This window comes from Pseudorasbora parva, chromosome 7 (assembly GCF_024679245.1).
Source record: "Pseudorasbora parva isolate DD20220531a chromosome 7, ASM2467924v1, whole genome shotgun sequence".
Lineage (NCBI taxonomy): Eukaryota > Metazoa > Chordata > Actinopteri > Cypriniformes > Gobionidae > Pseudorasbora > Pseudorasbora parva.
The window spans coordinates 29,095,173-29,107,885 of NC_090178.1; the positions used below are offsets into that span (position 1 = coordinate 29,095,173).

Sequence of the window (12,713 nt, forward strand, 5' to 3'; positions counted from 1 at the left end):
TTGAATATTTTGGAGTGAGTTGTTAAGGGGATAGTTTATCCAAAAATATGTCATCATTTACCCACCCTCAAGTTGTTCTAAACCTGTATGAGTTATTTCTTCTTCTTCTTCTTCTTCTGCTGAACACAAAAGAATATAGTCTTAAGAATATGGGTAACCAAACAGTCAACGGGCCCCATTGAATTCCATAGTATGTAGTCTACATGCTATTGAATTCATTGGGGCCCGTCGACTGTTTGATTGAAGTTCCATAGTATTTAATGTAGTAATTTAATGTACATAATGTAGGAAAAAATACTGGAACCATGGGGTCCATCAACTGTTTGGTTACCCATATCTTTCGTGTTCAGCAGAAAGAAAGAAAAATCATACAGGTTTAGAACGACTTGAGAGTGAGATGACAGAATTTTCATTTTTGGAATTTTCAACTATCCTTTTAAACTCGAGAACCACTCGAACCAATTCAGTCTGATTCGTGAGCGATTCATTTTAAAAGTTCAACTGAATCATTAAAAAGATTCGATTCTACAGAAGATTTGTTCATGGACCAGGGATCTCAAAAGGCATTCAGCGGATTACGGAAGAGCCCGTAATTAATTGTATCACTCGAAATAATAAACATGTACATACCACCATGTAAATACTACAGAAAAACGTTTTAGTGAATTGTTTGGACTGTACCGAGGACCATGCAGTGAAAGACAAGAGCAGCTGTGAGTCACGCACACGTTGTTGTGATCTAACATTAAGCGCGTGACTTCCCTATCACATGATGCATAAGACTGAAAAAAGGTTGGACCTAACAATGTAAACACAATAAAACTAATTATTACGATCGTATTTCAGCGACGATTTAGTAAACCGTACATCGGTGAGGATAATTTGCAATTTATGTTGACTATTAATCATTTACACTGTAAGCAACATTATACAAAACCTGTAGATAGTTGCTATTGTCAATGCTCCATTGCAATGTTTTGTTCTTGATAGTTGACTGGCAGTACCAGTCGTCGCAATAGCTCTACCCAGCTGATAAAGGTAAGGATATTGTGTGTTTTTTTTTCTATTTATAATTTTTGCTTGCATTTAGATTTAGCCTATACCACGTGAATACGGTAATAATCTAACATGTTATCATAGTTCACTAGTTGATCACAACACAACATTACATTTAGAGTTAATGTTAACTGCTATAGTCATCATTGTAAGGTCCCTTTAACATTATCCAATAAATTTATGTTTTGATTTATAAACGTCTCTAAAACTCCCCTTCATTTTATCAAAATGTAAAAAATATTTTTGATAATATTCCATATTCTCACAGAACCTTTCAATTGCCTCCAGATGAATGCTTTAGTTGCCCTTTGCCACTTCTGTGAACTCCATGGCCCTCGGACACTGTTCTGTACAGAGGCTGTCCACCCTCCGTCCCCATCTCCGCAGCAGCCTGGATCAGCCATTCCTGGTGACAGGGATCGAGAGGGGGACAGAGAGGGCGAAGGGCTCACCATGAGAGCCAACAGCTCTGCCACACAAAGAGCAGACATGTGTGAAGTGAGAAAGTATTCTTGTCGCAAGTTACCCAAATATATTCAGAAATGTTCTTCTCTCTGATATCTGTATTTCTGTCACCAGGGCTGTCGCTCCCTCCCTGCATCTCACCCAGGCTTTGTGAGTGTGGACAGTGAGACAGGAATCCGCTACCTTAGCCATCAACATCCACGCCAGCCACAGCTCTTTAGTGTGGTGCGACAGGCATGTGTCCGCAGCCTCAGCTGCGAGGTATGTGTACGTTTGTATGCATCAATGAATTACTCAAAATTTTTATTTTAAAAAAATGCATCTATGAGACACTTTTTAAAAAATATGATCTGCTTTTGCAGGTTTGTCCTGGTCGAGAGGGACCCATCTTCTTTGGAGATGAACAGCATGGATTTGTTTTTTCTCATACGTTTTTTATCAAAGACAGCCTGGCACGGGGCTTCCAGCGCTGGTACAGCATTGTCGTGGTAGCTATGGACAGGATCTACCTCATCAACTCCTGGCCATTCTTGTTGCGCCACCTGCGGCTGACCATTCTGAGTCTACAGAACACAGCACTCAAGGTACTGGACTGCAGTCCACTTAAGCACCATGATTGACAAAGTGCCTCTTGGAGTGATGAGTTGCTTGCCGTGTTGAAAATACAACATTTTGTCCTGTTTGTTTCTCTGCAGGTGTTTGACAGTGAGCAGTGTGTGTGTCCTCAGAGGGCTGTGCGCATGAACAGCGCCTTCTCTCCGGCAGTGTTCCCACATCAGCGCAGCGGTAACGCAGCCCGCTCACTCACATCTCTAACCCAGCACCAAAGCCTGTGGGCTAGTCTGCACTCCTCATTCAGCTGGTGCGTATTTGGAATATTTTTGACTTGACAAATGATTTTGTGACCTCATATCTCACAATGTTACTTTCTATTTTAAAAATGACTTATATCTCACTTATCTTATATCTTATATAATACTAATGACTTCTTACATTTGTCACTTTTCATCTCACAATTCTCACTTAGCGTTGCAATTTTATATCTCATAAGTGTGACTTGATATTTCACAATGTCAACTTTATTTATCACATTTGTAACTTTTTCCCCACAATTAAGACAGTTGTGACTATTTCGCATAATTGTGACTAGATCTCACAATTGTGACTTAAATTCTAATAATTTTGTCTTTTTCTCACAATTACCACCTTATTTATGTCTCACAAATGTGACTTTCTGTTTAAAAAAATGTGACTTAATTTCACATAATTGTGACTTATCTCACGATTGTCGCTTTTATCTCACTATTCTTGGTTTCTTACAATTGCAATTTCGTCTAACAATTGTAACTGCCTCACAATTACAACTTTATTTCTCATTATGACTAATTATAATTCCAACTCTCACAGTGACTTTTATATCACACTATTCTAACGTTATTTCTCACAATTGTAACTATATTTCACAATTACAACTTTATTTCTCATAATTATGACTTTTCTCACAATTTCAACTTTATTTTTTATAATTGTGACTCACAGTTGTGACATAATTGTGACTTTATATCACAATTTCAACTTTGTTTCTCACAATTGTAACTTTATATTTCAAAATTACAACTATGTTTCTCATAATTATGACTAATTAACTAATTCTCATAATTGTTTCACAGACAAGGCTTAAGCTAATCCCAGACTAAAATAGATGTTTGAGCTGTTTTACCAGAAAGAAACTTGCACTAACATATCTTAAACTATGTCAGTGCTATTGTTTCAAGATGCACAGTAATGCTATTTTCTAAGGCACATGTATAAAAGCTACTTAATTGTCCTAATTGAACTAAGGCCCAATCCTGGCTTAATCTAAGCCCTGTCTGTGAACAGGGTCTGTGTCCCTGGGTCCGGTTGCATAAACCACTTAGACTAGTCTTAAAAGCAAGTCATCTAATTTTTTTCTTTTAGATTTTTTTCTTTTTTCTTTTTCTTCCTAACTTTTTCAAATCAGTTAAATAAAATAGTAGATTGGTGGTTCAATTTGAATTAGAAAAGTAAGACTGATTACATTTTGACTAATTGTTAGTTGGACAAATTAGTGCTTAAGACCCAGTCTTAACATAATGGCTAAGTTTATGCAACTAGCCCCAGGCCTATAACGCAAATTGCTACTGTATATCTCACAATGTGACATTATTTCTTATTTTACACGTTATTTTACAGTTAGCACTGTTTGAGGTGGTATTTATGTACCTGGCACAACTGTTTAACATTTAGGGTTACTTTGGTCTTAAATGTGCATGAGCAATAATAATAGTGTTGCTTTCCTTGACAAACACATACAATTTAGACATTTATTTTTTAAATCATAATAATTATTCTTACTTTAACTATCTGTACTTTAGGTTGCTGAAAGCTTGTGGCAGTAGGTTGACTGAGAAGCTTTTAGAGGGAGCACCCACAGAGGACACACTCGTTCTCATTGAAAGACAAACTGGTAAAAGGAACACACTGAGTAAAATGATTCAAAATGTGATAAAATGTTGTTTCTATACACAGCTAGATTAAACAAGCTAAATTGAAATGCTTTTTTGTGTCCTGGCATACTATTGATTCCTTAGGTATATTTTAATTATTGTGTCTGCTAACAAATTGATTTTTGAACTGTTGCCCTGGATGTCTGGCCCAGATTCTGCTCCTGGGACTAACAAACAAACAGCTCTCCAGTTATTGTTCAACTTTGTTCATCTTTTATAATCAGAGTTATAACCTGAGGTTATGCTGTAAAGTTATACTGTAAACTTCAACATTAAAGAAGATTGTATATAATTCTCTCACAGAACAAGAAGAAGAGATGAGTGCTGAAGGGGGCGGCTTGCAGTCCAGCCAGTCAGAGAATGTACAGGTTAAAGACTTTCAATTTGATGATGGAAGACAAGACGACATTATTGGGCCCAAGTTCAAATCACTGAGACATTTAAGACAGGCAAATAAATGTTTACTCTATTACCAACATCAATAATAATAATAATAAAAAACTATAAATATTAAGTTTGACTATGCTATATTGGGTTCATTGGCAGGTCCTGGGTACCACAGATTTCAGACATCTGACATGGCACGTTCTCATGGGAAACCAGGTCATATGGAGAGGTGCAGACCCTGGTCTTATCCAGTCAGCTTTCAATGTGCTGAAGGTCAGTTTAGTACCTATAGTATGCATACAATATTTCCATCACACTCATCAAGTGATTCCCGCTCTACACCATTAAAAGTACATCTGTGTTAAATGTATACACTACCAGTCAAATGTTTGGACACCTTTGACTGAATTGGTCACTTCTGATCTTTAAAAGAGTTCTTACATGCCTGTGCAAAATATGTTTGTGTAGACAAAATTGTTTGCTTACATGTAGACTTAAAAAAACATTTATAATAATTTCATTTCATTTTTCAACGCCACTCTTTTTATATACACTGATCAGGCATTACATTATGACTGACAGGTGAAGTGAAAAACACTGATTATCTCTCCATCACGGCACCTCCTGTTAGTGGCTGGGATATACTAGGCAGCAATTGAACATTTTGTCCTGAAAGTTGATGTTTCCGAAGCATGAAAAATAGGCTGGCGTAAGGATTTGAGCGAGTTTGACAAGGGCCAAATTGTGATAGACGACTTGGTCAGAGCATCTCCATCTTGTGGGGTGTTCCCAGTCTGCAGTGGTCCAAGGAATGAACAGTGGTGAACCAGCTAATTGCTCAAGAAGGGGTTGCATGGCCGCAGACCAGTCAGAGCAGTACCCATCCTGACCCCTGTCCACTGCTGAAAGCACCAACAGTGGGCATGTGAGGATCAGAACCATAGACCGTAAAAAAATATGGACGACTCGACATCATCCGTTTCCGCTTGCCATATTTGAAGCTTTCAGGCGGCCTTGCACGGCGCGGACATCTTGGGACCGAGTCTGCGCAGTAGCGATTTCGGCACCGGAGTTGCGCAGTAGAGCGCAGGAAGTAGAGCAGGAAGTACAGTCGCGATATCAAAAGCCCGCCCACACTCTCGCAGATGCAGAACAATTAATTATGTTGGTGTGAAATAAACAGTTATGGAAATGTAGAAATTAAAGCTAAAGCTCTAATCTGCTCCCAAAAATTTCGAAAAAAGTCTGTTAGTGCCTCAGTGACAACTTCACTCAGAGAAGCCGTCAGTCTCAGCTGTCAATCATGACGTCACACACCCCGTTTTTATAGCATCAAATAACTAACTCAAACTAAACTTATTTTTAAAACGAACACCTGAAATGAAATCATCGTGATGATAACTGCCTTCAGTGACATAAACTAACTTTGGGGAAAAAATTTTGAAGTGTAATTTTATTATTTAGTTTGCCTCGCGTCCATTAGAAATCACAGAGGGGCGGCTATACTGGGACCGGTCACCGGGGGGCGATCGAGGCGCGAAAGCTTCAGTAAATGAGAGGGAGACTGCAGGCTTGATCAGAACTGGACCACGTAGCAATGGAAGAAGGTGGCCAGATGAATCACATTTTCTTTTACATCACGTGGACATGTGTTAATACCTGGGGATCATGGCACCAAGATGCACTATGGGAAGAAGGCAAGCCGTCGAAGGCAGTGTGATGCTTTGGGAAATGTTCTTCTGGGAAACCTTGGGTCCTGCCATCCATGTGGATGTTACTTTGACACATACCACCTACCTAAGCATTTTTGAATTTTGACATGTTGACCATTTATACCCTTTCATGGAAACGGTATTCTCTAATGGTTGTGGCCTCTTTCAGCAGGATAATGCCACAAAGCAAAAACAGTTCAGCAATGGTTTGAGGAGCACAACAATGAGTTTGAGGTGTTGATTCGGCCTCCAAATTACCCAGATCTCAATACATTTGTAGCATCTGTGGGATGTGCTGACCAAACAAGTCCAATCCATGGAGGCCCCACCTCGCCATTATTTATACAGCGGTGGAAAAAATGAAGAGACCACTGCAATTTTTTTCTTAAATTAGCATCTCTACAAGTATGGATTGAATTCCAACACAGGCTTACCTCATTCTACTGAATGAGGTGCTGATTAGGTTATCACCTGAACCAAATCTTATTTACTAAGGAAAAGTATTAAAAAAAAACACTTCTGTTGTCATCACTATCCTCTTGCAGGAGGACCAGCTGGATGGCAAAAACAGTGCTAGTAGTACCTCAAAAGTAATTGGAATAAAAAAAAAATAACTATTGCCCATGCCAAAAAAGTTGAAAAGGAAAGTTTTGAGTGAGGAAAACAAGGCTTCAATTCTGGGTTTACTGGCAGAGGGATACAGTGAGTGTCGGGTTGCTTTCATCCTTAAAATTTCAAAGACAGTGGTTCATAAGAACAAGGTCAAAACAAGGGCGAAACCGACTCTCCACTGACCGGAATGACTGCCAACTTATTCTAATGTTACTCAACAAACGTAGGATGACATCAAGTGACATACAAAAAGAATGGCAAAAGGCAGCTGGGGTGAAGTGCATGGCGAGGATATAAAGCAAAGCTATAAAAAAGCCCTTCATCAATGAGAAGCAAAGAAGAGCCAGGCTGAGATTTGCAAGAGACCATAAGGATTGGACTGTAGAGGCCTGGAGTAAGGTCATCTTCTCTGATGAGTCCAATTTTCAGCTTTGTCCAACACCTGGTCATCTAATGGTTAGACGGAGACCTGGAGAGGCCTACAAACCACAGTGTCTCGCACCCACTGTGAAATTTGGTGGAGGATCGGTGATGATCTGGGGGTGCTTCAGCAAGGCTGGAATTGAGCAGATTTGTCTTTGTGAAGGACGCATGAATCAAACCACATACAAGGTTGTCCTGGAAAAAAACATGCTTCCTTCTCCTCTGACAATGTTCCCCAACTCTGAGGACTGTTTTTTTTTCAGCAGGACAATGCTCCATGCCACAGCCACGTCAATCAAGGTGTGGATGGAGAACGACAAGATCAAGACCCTGTCATGGCCTGCCCAATCTCCAGACCCGAACCCCATTAAAAACCTCTGGAATGTGATCAAGAGAAAGATGGATGGTCACAAGCCATCAAAAAAATCCAAGCTGCGTGAATTTTTGCACCAGGAGTGGCATAAAGTCACCCAACATCAATGTGAAAGACTGGTGGAGAGCATGCCAAGACGCATGAAAGCTGTGATTCAAAATCAGGGTTATTCCAACAAATATTGACTTCCTAAGTTAAAACATTACTATTGTGTTGTTTAAAAATTAATATGAACTAATTTTCTTTCCATTATTCAAGGTCTGAAAACACTGCATCTTTTTTGTTATTTTGACCAGTTGATGGTTTCTGCAAATAAATGCTCTAAATTACAAAAAATGTATTTAGAATTTGGGAAAAATGTTGTCAGTAGTTTATAGAATAAAACAAAAATGTTAATCTTACCCAAAAATATACCTATAAATAGTAAAACCAGAGAAACTGATAATTTTGCAGTGGTCTCTTAATTTTTTTCCAGAGCTGTATATATATATATATATATATATATATATATATATATATATATATATATATATATATATATATATATATATATATATATATATATATATATATATATATATATATATATATATATTCACACTTTAGGCCCCTTAGTGTGAATTGGGCATCGTTTAAATGCCACGGCCTACCTGAGCATTGTTTCTGACCATGTCCATCACTTTATGACCACCATGTACCCATCATCTGATGGCTACTTCAGCAGGATAATGCACCATGTCGCAAAGCTTGAATCATTTCATATTGGTTTCTTGAACATGACAATGAGCTTACTGTACTAAAATGGCCCCCACAGTCACCAGATCTCAACCCAATAGAGCATCTTTGGGATATGGTGGAACGGGAGCTTCGTGCCCTGGATGTGCATCCCACAAATCTCTCAACTGCAAGATGCTATCCTATCAATATGGGCCGACATTTCTAAAGAATGCTTTCAGCACCTTGTTGAATCAATGCCACATAGAATTAAGACAGTTCTGAAGGCGAAAGGGGGTCAAACACAGTATTAGTATGTTACTTCTAATAATTCTTTAGGTGAGTGTATATATATATATATACATTGTGATTGTATGATACAGCTGCAAATAAGTATTTGAACATCTGAGAAAATCAATGTTAATATTTGGTACAGTAGCATTTGTTTGCAATTACAGAGGTCAAACGTTTCCTGTAGTTCTTCACCAGGTTTGCACACACTGCAGGAGGGATTTTGACCCACTCCTCCACACAGATCTTCTCTAGATCAGTCAGGTTTCTGGCCTGTCACTGAGAAACACGGAGTTTGAGCTCCCTCCAAAGATACTCTATTGGGTTTAGGTCTGGAGACTGGCTAGGCCACGCCAGAACCTTGATATGCTTATTACAGAGCCACCATTGACCAGCTGGTCCCGTGTAGTTCTGGGCTGATTTCTCACCTCTCTTATGATTATTGAGACCCCACAAGGTGAGATCTTGCATGAAGCCCCAGTCCGAGGGAGATTCACAATCATGTTTAGCTTCTTCCATTTTCTAATGATTGCTACAACAGTGGACGTTGGACGATTTCCCCGTAGCCCTTTCCAGCCTTGTGGAGATGTTCAATTTTGTCTCTAGTGTCTTTGGACAGCTCTTTGGTCTTGGCCATATTAGTAGTTGGATTCTTACTGATTGTATGGGGTGGACAGGTGTCTTTATGCAGCTAATGACCTCAAACAGGTGCATCTAATTTAGGATAATAAATGGAGTGGAGGTGGACATTTTAAAGGCAGACTAACAGGTCTTTTAGGGTCAGAATTCTAGCTGATAGACAGGTGGTCAAATATATATTAAGATTAATTAAGAGACCATTGCAAATTATAAAGTACATACTGCAAGTCTTGCTAATTCTGTTTTAATCCTGAATTCATATTTCTGACCATTTTACAGGCTTTGCTTCCAGTTGGCTGTGTCCGAGCAGTTCCGTACAGTCCTCACTATGAGGAAGCATATCGATGCAACTTCCTTGGCCTTAGCCCAGATGTACCAATCCCAGCCCATGTCAGCTCTTCAGGTACTGTACTGTACATGAATCTGTGGGTTCTTTATTGTTTCACTGTAAACCCTATTTTGTATATTTTAGCTTGATACAGCTTGTTATACTTTTAGAAAACATACTGTTTGTCTACACCACATTAAAAGAAACTTAATATCCAAGCCCTGAGGGATTTGAGCCCCATTAACCTATTGTATTGTGTTCCCATTTTTGTGGCTCTGCCGTAGCTGAGATTCCTTAGGGTCAAACATACATAAATAGTGACGCTAAGCATAAGCGACTCTGAGAAATGGCAGTAGTGCTCTCATAATCTTTATCCATCAATTTAGGGTAAAAGATTGTTTTTATAACATGGTTGCGTTTTATTTTAATCAAGACAAACACACATAAATGTAACAGAGGCCTCAAACAAAGTATTTAGTGTGTTCTTTGTCAGAATGTGATTTACATCAAATTTCTCAACTTCTGTGTGACTGTTTTCTTTCTAAACAAAGTTAAATTGTTTTATAACTCAGTGTCAGGTTCATTTCAAAGTTCAACAGTCATTAAGTATCCTAATGGTGTAACCCCTCTCTCTCTTTCTTTCTCTCTCTCAATCTGTCTTCCAGAGTTTTCAGTGCTGGTGGATGTACTTAACGTTGAGCGTGGTTGTGTAATTCCTGTGTCGGATGATGACATTCTGTCACTTTACCAGTTCAACATTAGCAGTGCCAACATGCAACCAACAGATAAAGGTAAATGCATGGATTCTACTCATGTAGTATTGCCACTTTATACAGTGTTATCTTTAAAAATGCATACCCCTATTCAAACAGACTGCATTTGGCATTTGCACTCAATTGAATCCTTACATAATGTGGCTTCCTCGTGGTTTTTCTTTCTCTCAGGTCCAACTCTGTTGAATAAAATTGAAGTGGCTCTGTCTAATGAGAATCTGTCTGTGGAGGTGGTCTCTCTCTGCCTACTGTGTCTGAAAGAGGAGTGGATGAAGTAAATCAGCATTTTTTTCTTTCAATATTTTATATACAACCACTATTTCATTATAAATATAAGACTTTATTCCAAACACTACATATCCAAAATATCCACTAATACTCTCTCAAGAGTACTTGCTTTTAATTTAGATTTATATATATTTTGTCTAATTTAGATTTAATTAATTTAGATTTATATATATTATATATATTATATATATATATATATATATATATATATATATATATATATATATATATATATATATATATATATATATATATATATATATATATATATATAGACAAGTAATAACAAAAAATTTGACTATATATATATATATATATATATATATATATATATATATATATATATATATATATATATATATATATATATATATATATATATATATATATATATATATATACGCTACTGTTCTAAATTTTGGATCAGTAAGATTTTGAAAGAAGTCTCACCAAGGCTGCATTTATCTAATTAAAAATACAGTGAAACTGTTATATTTTGTGAAATATTCTTACAACATAACCAATATAGTAAGAATATTTCACAATATTACTGTTTTACTGTATTGTTAATAAGATAAATACAGCCTTGGTGAGACTTCTTTCAAAATTGTGATATATATTAAAACGTAATTTTATTTGTTTTTGGCAAAGCTGAATTTTCAGCGTCATTACTCCAGTCTTCAGTGTCACATGATCCTTCCGAAATCATTCTTATATGCTGATTTGTTGCTCAAGAAATATTTCTTATCTAGTTTGAAAACAGTTTTGATGCTTAATAATTTTGAGGAAAGCGAGATACATTTGATCAAGATTCTTAGATGACTAGAAAGTTCAAAAGAACAGCTTTTATTTGAGATTTTGTATTTTGTAACATAAATGTCTTTACTTCCATCAATTGAATGCTTCCTTGCTGCACAAAAGCATTAATGTCTTTCAAAAAACTAACTTTTGATTGACATATCAAATTAAAACTAGTTTAAATTTGTTGAATGAAATATGATGTCCTTCAACAGTGTTTATATAGGGAATTTTCCACAACTGGATACAAAATAGTCCCTGAAATTTGGGTCGTTTAGGTTTCACCAAAAATTTAGAACCACTGTTATATAATACTTTTGTGGTAGTTAAAATTAATTATTAATTAAAAATAGCTTTTACTACAATGAATGAACTGTTATCAAAATATACTAGATATATGGAATGTGCCATTATATTTATTTCAGACAGTCTTGAAAAGTAGCATTCACAAAGTATTTTCCATTCTCCTTTTTTCCTGTAATTCTCCTTTTTCCTCTCTTCCTTTATTACTTACTCGCTTCTTCCCAACTTCCTCTTTTTTTCATCTTGTCTGTTTATTGTTCCCTTGCTAACCGTCTGTGCTTCCTCTCACCACATGCTCTTCTTTTTCTCTCTGTTACAGCAAAGTAAAAGTGTTGTTTAAGTTCTCCAAGGTGGATGGCAGAGGTAAAGAGGACACTCAGAAGGTTTTAGCTCTGTTGGGGGCCACGGGGCCGGGGGAAGATGACAATGTGCGTCTTCTTAAGTTTTGGATGACAGGACTCAGCAAGCTCTATAAGAGCCATCTGATGACAGCAGTCAGAAGTGCAGAGAGAACTTTGAGCCAGTGAGAAAGGGGACAATAGACTCATTGCTAGAGTTAGATGAAAGGAATGTGTGGGTGCGTGTGTGTGTGTGTGTGTGTGTCTGTGTGTCATTTACGGGAAAATGGGGCCAAGTCTGAGACTGTGTTTTTCTGCATGTTACAGAGAGAACGTAAAAGCTATTGAAACATCAAAATGTTTTACTTAGAGACATGTGCATTTAAATGGAATGTTGTTTTACAGTCATGACTAGACATGTTCATTGTCTTTTTAACTGTGTCTAATATCGCACACGGTCCACTGACTACATGGGAACTACGCAGAGTATCAGTTGACATGATACTGTTTGTTTTATGCCCATTATAATTTACGTCATCATCACATATCTCTGTTTATCTGAATTGTCTGAGAGAAAAATTTGTGTTTTATCAGCAATTTTATTTATCCTTATTTGATAACTTATTTTAAATAAATGGATTTTAAACTCACACATGCTAAATAAAGACTGTGTACTGCTTGTAAA

The 12,713-nt window shown here is 37.2% G+C and overlaps 1 protein-coding gene across 4 annotated transcripts; it reads left to right on the plus strand.

The window, feature by feature from the left end:
• The first annotated feature begins 532 nt into the window (after positions 1–532).
• On the plus strand, positions 533–12,713 carry flcn (folliculin). Of its 4 annotated transcripts, none has more exons than XM_067448993.1 (13): positions 533–792; positions 991–1,038; positions 1,345–1,554; positions 1,636–1,782; positions 1,884–2,105; positions 2,217–2,383; positions 3,918–4,009; positions 4,353–4,498; positions 4,596–4,709; positions 9,480–9,603; positions 10,194–10,319; positions 10,473–10,575; positions 12,010–12,713. In XM_067448993.1, exons 3-13 carry the CDS (start codon positions 1,345–1,347, stop codon positions 12,215–12,217), a joined length of 1,659 nt encoding a protein of 552 aa, XP_067305094.1. In that variant the 5' UTR covers positions 533–792; positions 991–1,038; the 3' UTR covers positions 12,218–12,713. The 4 variants fall into 4 exon arrangements, with proteins under 4 accessions (XP_067305094.1, XP_067305093.1, XP_067305092.1 ...); XM_067448992.1 differs by having other exon boundaries at positions 533–713; XM_067448991.1 differs by having other exon boundaries at positions 721–871.